The following is a 14813-nucleotide window of genomic DNA, read 5'->3' as shown; positions in this document are numbered from 1 at the left end:
AAAGAAAATAATAAGGAAATTTTTATGGAGAGGGGGGAAACCGAGGATAGCACTAGATAAATTAACAGAATGGTATAAACAAGGAGGCTTACAACTGCCAAACTTAAAAAATATTATAGAGCCGCACAATTAAGATACCTATCAGATTTTTATCAAACAAGGGAAAAGCCAGATTGGACGAGATTAGAATTAGATAAAATAGGGGAAAAGATACCTGAACACATATTATATAAATGGGATGAAAAATTGGTACAACATAGAAGTTCTCCAGTATTACATCATCTCCTCAATATTTGGAAGAAGATTAATAAGGGAATTGAATTTAGGAGTAGAAAGGTTGTGTTACAACTCTACAAATCTCTTGTAAGACCACACTTAGAGTACTGTGTATATTTCTGGTCACCTTATTATAGAAAAGATGCAGAAGCTATGGAGAGGGGGCAGAGGATATTTACCAGGATGTTGCCTGGACTGGGAAACAAGTCAATAGACAATAGACAATAGGAGCTGGAGTAGGCCCTTCGGCCCGTCGAGCCAGCACCGCCATTTTACAGATCATGGCTGATCACTACCATCAGTACCCCTTTCCAGCCTTATCCCCATAACCCTTAACTCCTTTGCCCACTATCAGAGCTGGAACCTTTCTCTTTGGAGTTTATAAGGTTGAGAGGAAACTTGATTGATGTCTACAAGATTATGGGAGGATGGACAGCCAGCACCTGTTTCCGAGGACAGGATCAGCAAACACCAGAGGGCTTATGTACAAAGATAAAGAAGGGAAGTTTAGGGGAGATATCAGGAATAGATTTTTTTTATGCAAAGTTGACGGAAATCCCTTGCCTAGGATGGTGGCGGAGGTTGAAATATTGGGAGCATTTAAGTATCTCTTAGACAGACACAAGGATGAAAGAAAAATAGAGGGTTATGGGGTAGATAGGGTTTAGTACTCTTTTTTAGGAAGGAATAGGTCAGCACAACATAAAGATTTGAAGGGCCTGTATTGTGCTGTATTGTTCTATAAGTAAGGAAGATGGCAATGGTAACCATTAGGGGAGAGGTGAAGGACAGATGGAAGGAATTGGGTGACTAAATTTTGTGGGTAGTTGGTGGTAGATGGAACAAAAATAGGTGATGGAACTGGAGGCAAGGATTAGATATGGAACAAAAATGGGATGACCAGAGGAGGGTCGAAAAGTTAGGAAGAGGGAAACATAGGAGGGAAGGGTTATTACCTGAAATTGGAAAATTCTATGTTCATATCACCACATTTTCATCACAAATGTACTGTATTTATACACCATTTTCCCATTGGGAATGTCTTCAATCTCTCCATTTCTTTCTTTATCGAACAAAGGTTCAACTAGTTCTCCTCCATGAACACTTCATCCACCTGGCTGAACTTGTTCTTACCCTAAACAACTTTTCTTTTTACTCCCCTCACTTTCTACAAATCAAAGGCATAACCATGGATGCTTGCGTGGGTCCTGGCTGTGACTGTCTTTTGTTGACAGCATTGACATACTCCCTAACTCTTCCTCTATTACATTGACAACTGCATTAGTGCTGCTTCCTGTACCCATACAGAACTCAATAATATTATTACCTTTGCCTAATAACTTCCACCTTGCATTCAAATGAACTTGAATTATTTCTGAAACTTCCCCCTCTCTCTTCTGGATATCTGTCTACATCTCAGGAGAAAAGATATCCCCTGATATTTATTATAAACCCACTAACTACCCGCATCATCCATTTTTGACCCCCGCCCCTCAGGTACCACCAGATCCTCTGCTTCACTGGTTCAGATTGTAACCTTTCTTATTAGATTCAAGCACTAGCAACTCTTGTGTTCCTGCATATCACTTCCCCCCAGCAACTGGCTCCACCTTCTCTGTTCCCTGGCTCCATCTTCCTTTTTCTGTCTGCTTCCACTGATATCCCATCTGCCTTTGACTCCTATTTCCATCCCTCTCTCCACATGACTCAATCTTCCTATCATCCTTCACCTCTCCTCAGTTCTCCAGTCTTCTACCCCCTCCTGTCCCACCCCTCCTCTCTTTTTTGTACTAACCTCTCCCTTCACTTTCAGCCCTGCTGCAAAGACTTAACCAGAAGTGTTAACAATTCCTTCCCCCCCCCACCCCAAATCCTCACAGATTTTGCTGAGTTTCTCTAGCAAACTATTGCTGACAATGCTGCGTGTATGGTTGATAAATTTAAGCTTAACAAATACAATTTATTTTTAGAAAAACTTCCTTCTACTACTATGAGTATGAATCTTTCTCTAATAAATCTATACAATCTGTCAGGGTTTTTTTCATTGTTAATGATGAGTATATTTGAAAAAATTGATACTTCATTTGTTTTATCGTACTACTGCTGACAGTCTGAATTTAAAAATGGGCTACAACTCTGACTAGTAGGTATAAGCTTAGTAGATGACTCCTGCAAAATATCCTCCAGGTGATTTTGGAAAAAAAATGCTGTGGGGTCTTGACAAAGTGGATATGCAGAATGGGTTTCTTCTTGTGGGGGGGATTTAGAATGAAGGTCACGGTTTCAAAATAAGTAAGGCAGCTGAGGTGAAATTTCATTCACTGAGGGACTCTTAAACATCCACCCCAGAATATTTTCAAGGCAAAGGTACATGTAAGCACATGAATTAGGATCAGGAGTAGGCTACACAACCCATCAAGTCTGTTCTGCCATTTAAGATAGTAGCTGATCTGATTGTAACCTTATCTTTGCATTCCCATGATAAACTTTCATCCATATGTTTATCAGGCATCTCTGTACCTTTACCTTAAAATACATAGCTGTATTTCTGCTGCCCTTTGAAGAAGAGAATTCCAAAGATTCATGAATGTCTTAAATGGCTTGCTGCATTATTTTTAAAAATTACACCTAGGTTCAGATTCTTCTTTAAGAACATAAAAAATATGAACAGGAGTGGGCCACATTATCTTTAGAGTCTTCTTTACTATTCATCAAGATCATTGGTGATCTTGCATTTCAATGGCATTTCCAAAAGCATCGAGTCCACGCTGCTGAAGATCCAGCTGCGCTGGGTGGGTCACGTCTCCAGAATGGAGGACCATCGCCTTCCCAAGATCATGTTATATGGCGAGCTCTCCACTGGCCACCGTGACAGAGGTGCACCAAAGAAAAGGTACAAGGACTGCCTAAAGAAATCTCTTGGTGCCTGCCACATTGACCACCGCCAGTGGGCTGATATCGCCTCAAACCGTGCATCTTGGCGCCTCACAGTTCGGCGGGCAGCAACCTCCTTTGAAGAAGACTGCAGAGCCCACCTCACTGTCAAAAGGCAAAGGAGAAAAAACCCAACACCCAACCCCAACCAACCAATTTTCCCCTGCAGCCGCTGCAACCGTGTCTGCCTGTCCCGCATCGGACTTGTCAGCCACAAACGAGCCTGCAGCTGACGTGGACTTTTACCCCCTCCATAAATCTCTGTCCGCGAAGCCAAGCCAAAGAAGAAGAGAAGAAGATCTCTTTCATTCAACCGTGGGCGCCACGGTTAGCCTAACGGTTAGCTCAATATTGTTACAGCACCAGTGATCGGGACCAGAGTTCGATTCCAGCAATGACTATAAGGAGTTTGTAGGTTCTCCCCATGTATGTGTGGGTTTGCTCTGGTTTCCTCCCACTGTTGAAAACGTACTGGTGTTGTAGATTAATTGGGCAGCTTGGGCTTGTGGGCTGAAATGGCCTGTTACTGTGCTGGATGTCTGAATTTTAAATATACAACAAGCTATGTTTTTCTATGCTAATATCCTGTTATTTAATCGTGTTAAATTTTGAAGGATAAAGCTCTGATACACTCCCTGGACCATTTGACATTGTAGTGATGTGATATAAAAACGAATTGTTACTCCATTGGATCTTGTATTAAATCTGTGACAGATTATATTTTATATTGTATGTTTTAAAGGAGATAAATTGTGGCAGGTTTTTTAGTGTAGGTCTCATACAAACACTTCAAAACAGATTTCATTTAAAATGCCAGAGCTCTGCTCAAGCCAGACAGTCCAGGCTCCAAATGCCTTTGCAAAAACTTTAAAGAATGCCAATAAGGACTTCACAAGTAGATGTTAATTGGTCATGCTGCGGAGTAATGGATTATTGTTTTGGAAAGCAACAGATGAACGAACTCAGAAGATTAGGTCAGGTGCCGCAGTCTGTCTGAGTGCAGAGTGCTGTTCTAAGAGGGTCGTGTGGTTTTCTTTGAGAGAGAGAGAGAGAGTATAGTTCTACAGTTCAGCAGCAGCAGCTGGAACAGGACAAGCTGGCAAACTTGTGGAAAAACCCCATTTTGAAGATGGTTGTGAGTTCTTAGTTCAGTCTGGCCAAAGCCCTTGTGGTCCATACAAGATGAGATGGCTGGCTGTGTAATGTTTCACTTGAAATAAGGGAAACAGAAAAGGAACTCTGTGGTGACCTGAAAGAGAGAGGTTATCATCTGGAGAACCCTGATGGGGGAAGTTTCTTCGGCAAGACACTGAGGTGGCTGCTCGGAAGGAATCAGTCTGTGTCCAATGAGCAACAAATCTCTCTGAAAACCGACAAGAACCTTCCTGAGTGGTAACCATTTATCTTTCAAGCACCAAAGCCTGGTGAAATTCTTAAATTCTGTGCACAGTATAAGAAGTGAAATTGGACTGTGAATCAAATAACTTTTTTTGAACTGATACACACATTACATACACGTGCACATATAATTAGAAGGGGGTTCAGTTAGGTTAATTTAAATTAATAGTAATAAGTTAAAGTTTGATCCTGTTTTTATGTTTAAAGAAAATTAAAAGTAACTTTTGATTAAGTAACCATTTGACTTGATGAATTTCTACAGGTGTTGGGTTTTGTGGTCCTCTGGGCCCATAACAAATAAAAAGAAACAATTAATGGATATAATAGAATTTAATGAAAAAAAAATTAAAGATTCTTTGATTTAAATGTTGAATTTTCCTCTGGTGGATCTCCATAACTTGCAGGTGCAATATGGAATTTTTCCAGATAACTTCACTGCAAATTTACTAATGGATTCTTTTATCAAGGAAGAAGACTTTACAAGTAAGTGAGAAAAGTTGATTGTCTGACAGTAGTAGTATATTAAAAAATTATTTGAGCAGTATATTTTGAACATAAAATACTGTGAATTAGTATATTGAAATTGTTTACTGCACAATCATGAAAAATGTGCTAAAATCTGAATTTGAAATGAAATGATATTATTGTGGAATATTCCTGCCATTGGTTGATGAAGCTACACTTTTGAATCATTATTAAATACAGTGTAACTCCAATGATCTGAAATCGGATTCTCCAAAATCCTCATTTATCCAAAATTTTTGAAGGAGCCTCCCAAAAATATCGGATGAATGAGGATTTCTGGGAAAAAAATTAAACCCAGCATGTTCGTGTGCACATTAGAGCTGCCATTTTGATTCCAACGGCGCACTCGAGGATTTTGTGATGCCAAAGAGATCTGCATATAGCACTGTGATTATGAGTAGAATTTCAAGTGTTTGGTTATTTATCTTTCAGGTTGTTTTTTGGTGTGAATTAAACATTATTTCATGCTTAAAAAGCCCCTATCATTTGTTGTTGTTTAAACACTGTTATAAGTGATTTGCTGTTGCTACTGGGGTGTTTTTAAAAATGACTAGTTATCTGAAAAAAAAAGTTTATCCAACATAGGCGTGGTCCCAACCATTTTGGATAATTGGAGTTATACTGTATCAATTCACAAATAGGAAACTAGTGAATCTATAGATCAATATTCCCTGCTGAAGGAAAAGGCTACAGTGAGTGACTGACACTCTTGCACTAGTTTAGATCTAGAAGCTAATACTGATTTTTTTTTTCCTCGTTGGGTGCTCTCTGATTTATCCCTGTGTATATCAATGAATTTGCTCATAGTGTATGTAATCAATTTACTTGTCAATGTAATCAGTTTACTTGTCAGCTGGTCTTTTTGGTTTTATTTTGTTTGGTCTACATGGTAACCTCTACTTAACTCTCTATTCTTTTGGTCAACCAATATTTATATGTTAACCATACCATATCAGGAAGATTTAAACTTTTTTTCTTCAATTTTGCATTTAAAAACATGCAGTGTGGCTGATGATGATCATTTCCTTCTAATCTTTAAGTAGTTACCCAAGCAATTAGCTGTTTGCTGCACCATCCACCTTTTTAGATATTCACTGAAGTCTGAGGAGGACAAAGTGCTAGTAAACTACCTGAATGATTCCCATTAGCATATTTAAATAGACTTTTATGGTTCAGATCCATATTCTAGCAGGACCATAAATTGAAATAATTGTACAAATATCTTGAAATCTGATTGTGATAACTATAAGGAAAGGCCCCTCTTTAAGTCAGTTTTTGTTGTCATTCTAGTAATTATTGTGATAAATATATAATATTCTTCACTTAATGTGTTTATATAATCAATACAATGCAAAGGAAATACTTTTTGCATCAATGAAAAATACCTCACTTCTAAGTTGACTGAGGATGACACGTGAAACTACCTTTCCAGATGCCATAGCTGTTGTCATTGAACTGATGCTCCAGGAAATGTTTGATGAGAAATGTACACAGCTTCTTTCCCTCTATGTTCTACATAAATATCTGCACAGCAAACCAGAACTGAAGGTAAAATTAATTGAGATTTTCTATCTTTATGCGAAAAATGTATACTATTTTGATTGGGTATTTGACAGTGACAAGTAAAACAGTAATTTATTTTAAGCAAAAACACAATGCTGGAGAAACTCAGCAGATCAAACCATGGACTTTATGTAGCAAAGATAAGCCAACGTTTTGGGCTTGAGGAATTTATTTTCTACCTTGAGAATTTAAATTCTGTGTATGTATCCACTTTCATAAATTATCTTGTGGCTAACTTTAAATGCTTGAAATCTTCTGTATGCCTTTGTTATTTTGCATATCGTAGAAGATGAATGCTCAAAGAGAAGTCAGATAAGCACTTGAGAGAGAAAGGAACAGATGGTTTTGTTGATGAGGTTAGATGAAGGGGCAAGGAGGTTTGTTGCTAGATGACTGCAGACATGATTGTGTTAAGCCAAATGTCCTGGTTCTGTCCAATATTGATATAAGTGATGTACCATTGCGGTGGTTAAAATATAGCATTTGCGGAATGGTGATGGAAGTCCACTTTGTGGCAAACTCTTTGTATTGAAAGCATTGCCTTTAAAATCCATTTACATCCACAGATATGTTTTAATTATTCTCGTCATGGTCTGCTGCTTGAAAATTGAGTAGCATTCGAGCACTCAGGAGTGTTAATGTTTCCAGTCAAGAGAGGAAGGCAGGAGGTGAATGTGGGGCCTTGTGATTGATGGTATACATAGAGGGGCAAGTGGCGAGTCAGGGGCAGGTTTGGAAGGGGATTTGGGGTGATTGAAGTCAGGAAATCCGAGTACAATGTGAAATAGTCAGGCTACTGGTCATGGAATAGGTTGGTATCAAGAATGGAGGTTAGTGTTATTGGGAGAGGTTTGGGGTAAAGGATCTGAAGTTTCTCAGTGCCAGGTGGGCACCTGCTTGTGGAGGCCTTTTTCTTTAATTGTTCCACTACAAAGCAGCCAGTGCTGTTAAAACCTGGTATGCAAAGACAGGGATGCTTTTGAAACTTGTGAACATATTTCTCCCAATAAAAGGAAATAAGCTTTTCCACCTATGCAGGATTCATGACAGAAATTTCCAAGTGGCATACTGTGTCCTGGAAGTCATGGTGTGTGTATTACATTTCAAAAATTGGATATAGATCAAGTGCAAGATTTCTTAATTTACTGAATGCAAAGGTTTCCATAAATAGGATAAGGTGATTTGGCAGCTGATGGCCTTCAACTCTGTATCAAAAACTCGCATCCCAGGCATCTTAATTGCTACCAGTAGGTGTTATAGATTAAACTCCAGGTTGATTGATTTTAAAAGCATAGGTCTACAACTGAGAAGGTAATGACTAGCAAGCTTGTATGCATTTTGCATGGTTATTCAGCATAAAATTACATGTCAATCCCATCTACTGTACTAAATTTTTGCTTTTATGCTGCTGAGAATAGTGCTGTGATCCTCAAGGATTATTCCATAATCCATCATGGTGTGAAAGCATCATCAAAATTAAAATCTCTTTATTTCTTCCAGCAACATGATCGTACTTTTTACTTTCTGCATTTACAAATTTATTCTGACAGTTTTATAAGATCTTAAAGGCAATTAAGGAGCAATAAATCATCTCTAAAATTAGTTGGATATTTATTGATTTTGTTTCAATTATGGATCAATCCTAATAATTCCATTTTAGTTCAAACATAAAATATATTATTGCAACAGCACATTTGTTATCTCAATTGTCAAATCATATTTTGGAACAATAAAAATCTGCATTTTTGTTAGTTTCTCTGTCGTGCAGGACTTGCATTTCTGTCAAAGTCAGTACAAATTAAGTTGAATAAGCCTTTCTAACTGCTGGTGGTATGTGGCAAAAGCATTTGACAATACATAATTTTTGACTTGGTATGCAAAACAAAATCTAAAGAAACCTTTGCAGCAAATCTAAGTAAAAGCTCATTATTAAATTTTATTTCTATGCCATTTTATTCCTGATAATTTGTGTTTTATTCTTCTGAATCTCTCATTTCAGTTTTGACTCTGATTGTCTGTGAAGACAAAAGAGATTGTAAATTCCTGTCTTATTCTGGGATTGTTCCCATTAGGTAACCTTAAAAGAGAAACATGACCAAGAACAAAAGATAATTTGACATAATATTCATTTATTAAGTTGAACACATTAGTTTTGATAATAGAAATACTTAATACACAAGATGTGAATATTTTTTTAAAAGTTCCCTCCAGTGCCTTGCTCACTTGTTTATGGGCACTTGTTTCATTGTAATAACCATGGGACCTGACACTAGGATAGTGAGGTATTTTCTATCACCAGCCAAGCTGAGTTCATTAAACTTGGGGAAAATTATGAACCTTTTAACTAGTGTTATAACTCATTATATTAACCTGCTGATTTTCTGTCATATTTTCTATTTTCTAGTGGGAAGATGAGCGAAATGTAGGTGGAGCTTTATTTTTGCTTGGGTTGAAGCAGAACAACACAGTTGGAATTAGCTCTCAGATTCTTGGTCTCACATTCCTTGGTATGTTTCCTGAAACTGTTTATCTCAGCATATTTAACCTGTCCCACTTTTCATGAGGAATATTGGAGCAGTAAGTCCATTGTCTCTGAGGGATAGGGCCATGCACTGCCTGTAGCTGACACAAAATATAGATGTCACGATGACCCTTTCTTTTGTACCAAATGCACCCCACCTGTAGAAATAAATACGGTTTGTAATGCTCTAAGAACACATGAAATTATTTAAATATGAAACTAAATGATAATAGAAAATAAACTATTTCCATTGAAACTTACAATAATAAGTTTTGAAATCAAAGTGCAGCTGAGTAGACAAAACACAATTTCTATTAGAACAGCACACAGAAGAGAGCCACGGCGGAAATGATCTGGAACCTGATCACAGTATATTGACTGACATTGATTGTTCCTCAGTGCTTACATGGATGTGTTAGATAAAACTCAGTAGTGCCTGGGACTGACCTCATGGGTGTGCAGATCTGAGAATTGCAAAGCAGCAGATAATGAGCACAAGGTGTACATTGCTTTGAACTCTAAACTAATCTACCTGTATTTTTAATTTTCTAAAATTATATATTTTCTCAACAGGGAAAGTTGAGGTATATAAAGGAATTCGTGCAGTTTACACCAAAATGCCCCTGATCTGGACCCCAGGATACTTGAATCGAGCGTTAAATGTAATGGAGAATGTGGTGAAATCATCAGACGGAACAAAGCTTTGCAAAGAAACGGTAAAACTCAAGATGTGAAATCTGCAAACATTACACAGTTTACTAAGGCTGTTTACTTTAACCTGCATTGTTGATTAGTTAAGCAATGTCTTAATTGTACATTTCTTATCTGTTTTTTGATCTTTAATTGTCTCAAAATCTACAATGATTTCAGCTTTCTCTATCTCTATAAACATTTTCAACCCTGAAACTTAATAAAATTTATGTGCTTCACCAATTATCATCCTGTCAGCCAATGATTTAAATGTTACATCATTAAAAAGGTCATACCTTTGGCTATTAAAGTCCTAAGTTTTGAAATTCCCTCACCAAATCTCTCTACCTCTACCTGTCTTTCCCTCTTTAAAAGGCTTCTTTAAAACCTATATCTTTGAACGAGCTTTTGAGCATGCATGTGATAAATTTATGTTAAATGACGATATCTGACACTTGCCATGTTTTTGCTACATGAAAAGCTAAACAATTGGGGGGGGGGGTGGAATTGTTGTCATATGGATTGATGAATGATCACTCTCCTCTTAACCGAAACTTGAAATGGGTCCCAGCATAGCTAAGGAATGGAGTATGGATTGTACTCCTTCCAGAATGCCAAACATTTAGCTCAGAAATTAAATTAAATGTCTTGTTTCCCTTTTAAAAGTTTGGGCTTCTGGAAACTATTCATAGATGGAAAAATGGGATGTGTGAAAATAATTTATTGTACAGTAAATCGGCCAGTTCCTTGGAAATCATTAAACTATCAATAATTCATATTTTGAATACTTCCTCTTCTCTAAAACCGACCTCGCAATGTGGGGATGGGTATGAGGGTTGTAGCTATTCTTTGTGTCTTTTCTTCCTGCATGACTTGGATTGCCTGCATTAATAGGATGATTTTGCCAGCAGTGGTCACATCACCGAGTACATTCATGGTCACATCACCGAGTACATTCATTTGCTTGGATGATTACATCTGAGTAGCATCCACTTACGGGATTTTGTTCTTTAATTTCTGTAGTACCATTTGTTTTAATGTATTTCACTGATTTTCAATCCAGGTACTTTCCATAGAGAAAAATTAGAGAATTTGTTGATATTTGTAGAAGCCATTTTGACAATGGAGCACATCTTCAACGATAGAATTTAAATTTAATTTTTTTAAAATTTAGATAGCGTGGGTCCAGCCAGCAATATTGACATTGATGAACAAAGTTGGTCAGAATTATGTCAAGATAGTATAACAAACATTATAAATGTTAGATACAGATTAGTTCAATATAGCAGGAGTCCTGTTCTGCAATAAAATGTACATCGCTGAAATTAATTTCTTCATATTTCTATTGCGAATCAGCATTTTCACATCACCACATTTTGGTAATAACATTGTTGGACCCAATTTATCTCTTAAATAAGCCCTTAATTGATAAGAACAAAAAAGTGTATTATTTTGTATCCCATATTTATTTTTTAATTGTTGAAATGACATTAAATTTCTTCCTTCAAAACAATCTTTGAAATATCTAATTCCTTTCTGAGACCAAATGTTTAAAATTGATTATCCAATTGAGAATGGAATAAGTTGATTTTGTATCAAAGGCATTTTAGGCAGGAACCTGTAAGGGGAGAAAAAAATAAAACCGCAGATCCTCAAGGGAACCTTGAGGTTGGGTGAACTAAAATTTAAAAATACTTACTTTTGATAGGCAAAGTGTCCTGTTCAGTCTTCCGGCAGGTTTTTTTTTTGGTCATGTGAAAGTACAGATAGGAGCTCTGGAACAATGTTTTTACACATCTGGGATTGAAGGTTGGGCTCATTTTCCATGGAGGCAGTATTCATAGAACTTTGAACTTGAGCATACTTGTTACTGAATTCCAAGGGGAAAGAAAGTTTTAATAATGTCATGCCATTAACATTAACTACTTTTATAATTGGTACAGAATAATACCAGAAATCTTTATGGGTTGAGTCAATGGACATTTCTAAATCACAATACATGTTATGGAACATTTGACATTACAGAAAAAACCCTTGTGTTGTAGCCATGCGCTACTTGAAGGAAGACACACACATGTAATGGAGTTAGGTTAAGCTCTGCGTTTTATTAAGGGCTCAGACCCGACTTTTATACTTGCCATGTTTCTGCCATTTCCCCATTTTACTCGCGTCATGACCCGCATAACAAAAGCAGGTTTTCCATACGGGGGTACCTTCTTCCATAACAATCCCTTCTTCCCTGTGCAGCAAGGCCAGCGCCATTTTGGTGTCGCTGGTCTTTAAGCTGCCCTTGCCATCCACCCACCAGTTCGCTTGTTGGGGCCAGTGCCACTGCAACGGCTGCTAGCCTTTAGTTGCACTCGCCACATGGAGTGCCGGCTTGATTGCCACTGTGGCTTGCTGCCACAGTGTAATTTATCTATTCTAGACAAATCTGACAAAACCTTCTAAAGCCACAACCTCTAAAGAGCAGGTTAAAAGCAAAAGAGGGATGGACACTACCCACTTCCCCCCACACCCCCCAGGTTGTACGCTATCCTGCCATGGAACTATATTGCCATTCTTACATTACATTTGGTCCAAATTGTGGAACTCTGTACCAGAAGACAGATAATTCCACACCATCACCATCTTGATACCAGCCAGGGAAGAGCACTAAAAATGAAACTTGCTAGCAGAATTATCAGGGATTCATTTGGTGGCTTCTGCTTTACATTTGCCATGACCCAGGTACAATCATGTTTGTATAGAATTTGCATATTTTTTGTCTGAGCGTATAGGTTTCTTTCAGGGGATCCAGTTTCTGCTTACATCCCAAAGATTCGCAGGTTGGTTGACTAATGGACCACTCTAAATATCCCCATATGTGGAGGTAAGAGCAAAAATCTTAGGGGTGTAGGAATGAAGGACTGGTGGCCTGTTTCCATGTTGTGTGGTTCTAAAACTATATTTTGAATTTAAAGATCAATGGAAAAAAAAATCAGATGAGAATGTTTGGAAGGTTCAAAGGGTTTGAGAATATTTACAACTGTGCAAAACAAAGGCAGCTGAATGATAAATGTTCCATGTGAAATGGAAAATATATTTTGAGAGTATATTGAAGGGTGTAACTGAAGAAAGATCCAGGAATCTTCATCAGCTAAGGAGTCTCAGTAATTGCGAATGCTGACTTGTTAACTGGGTAAGTCACAGGAGATTTGTGCTCGTGTTTTGCAGGTGGATGCCATAGCAACCATATTGGAGACAATGGCACCTGAGACCAATGAATCTATAGTGACGGAAGAATCACAGGAAACAAAACAAGAAACTGCACCTGTTGAGGAGGAATATAATGAAAGATCAAACCTTGCAGACTACTTGAGCAGATTTAAGGTATTTAGAATATAAAGTACAAAATTGAAGAATTTCTCACAGAAAATATAGTTGCATGTGATTATTGTTGTGATTGACAGTCATGGAATTATGATTTGTGATGAAGCTGGTATGGAAACCATGGATAGAATGTACCCCACAAGGGTAGAATGTGCATTATGGGTAGATGGAGTGGGTAGTTTGGGAGGTAGTGCTCTTCTGAAGCACCACACAGTGGCTAGGCAGCATCCATTGAAAGCAATAGGCAGTCAGTTTTTATAAACTTTTATAAAGTTTATAGATGACAAACAACAATGGACCCAGCACCAATCCCTGAGGAATACCACTAGTCACAGGCCTCCAGTCTGAGAAGCAATTTTCTGAATCTCCCATGTGGTTTCTTGTTAAAGGCCGTACTAAAGTCCACGTAGACAACATCCACAGCCTTTCTTTCGTCAACATTTCTGGTAACATTCTCAAAAAAACTCTGAGATTGGTTAAATACGACCTACCACGCACAAAGGCAAGTTGACTATCCCTAATCAGTCCATGGCTATCCAAATAATTGTATATCTGATCTCTTAGAACACCTTCCAATAATTTACCTACTTCTGATGTCAGGCTCATCGGCCTATAATTTCCAGGATTACCTTTGGAGCCTTTTTTAAACAATAGAACACCATGACCTACCCTCCAATCCTCCAGCAACATACCAGTGGCTCAGGACATTTTAAATATTTCTGCCAGAATCCCTGCAATTTCTACTCTAGCCTCCCTCAAGGCCCAAGGGAATATCTTGTCGGGACCTGGGGATTTATCCACCCTTATTTGCCTTAAGACACCAAGCACTTCCTCCTCTTTAATTTGTATAGGTTCCACGACTTCACTGCTTGTTTTCCATATTTCCCACAACTCTGTTCCTGTTTCCTGAATGAATACTTCTGAAAAAAAATCCATTTAACATTTCTCCTATCTCTCTTGGCTCCATGCAAAGCTGACCATTCTGATCTTTAAGGGGACCAATTTTATCCTTTGCTATTCTTTTGCTCCTAATATACCTGTAGAAACCTTTAGGATTTTCCTTTACATTGTCTGCCAAAGCAACTTCATATCTTTTTCTATTGCCTTCCTGATTTCTTACTTGAGGTTTTTCTTGCATTTTTTTATACTCCTCGAGTACCTCATTTGCTCTATGTTGCTATATACCTCTCTCGTCTTCTGAACCAGATCCATATTATCCCTCGAAAACCAAGGTTCCCTATGCCTGCTAAACATGCCTTTAACCCTGATAAGAAGATAAAAACACTATACTCTCAAAACTTCACCTTTAAAGGTCCTCCACTTAGCTCATTCATCCTTGTGTGAAAACAACCTATCCAAATCCACGCATTCTAGATCTTTCTCATTTCCTCAAAATTAGACTTTCTCCAATTTAGAAATCAACCCGAGGCCCAGACCTCTCTTTCTCCATAATTAACTTGAAACGAATGGAATTATGTTCATTGGACACAAAATGTTCCCCTCCACATACTTGTGTCACCCATCCTATCTCATT

The 14813-nt window shown here is 37.9% G+C and overlaps 1 protein-coding gene across 1 annotated transcript in view; it reads left to right on the top strand.

Moving 5' to 3' along the window:
- mrps27 (mitochondrial ribosomal protein S27) overlaps window positions 1–14813 on the top strand; it is a 130110-nt gene that overhangs the window by 103214 nt on the left and 12083 nt on the right. The window contains exons 6-10 of the mRNA XM_069936790.1: window positions 5013–5091; window positions 6566–6681; window positions 9101–9203; window positions 9791–9933; window positions 13124–13279. Coding sequence (XP_069792891.1) covers window positions 5013–5091; window positions 6566–6681; window positions 9101–9203; window positions 9791–9933; window positions 13124–13279 — 597 coding nt within the window. The remainder of the gene's footprint in view (window positions 1–5012; window positions 5092–6565; window positions 6682–9100; window positions 9204–9790; window positions 9934–13123; window positions 13280–14813) is intronic.

The sequence above is a fragment of the Narcine bancroftii genome, chromosome 1, assembly GCF_036971445.1.
Source record: "Narcine bancroftii isolate sNarBan1 chromosome 1, sNarBan1.hap1, whole genome shotgun sequence".
Taxonomy (NCBI): Eukaryota; Metazoa; Chordata; class Chondrichthyes; order Torpediniformes; family Narcinidae; genus Narcine; species Narcine bancroftii.
This window is presented reverse-complemented; position numbering and strand designations above follow the sequence as displayed.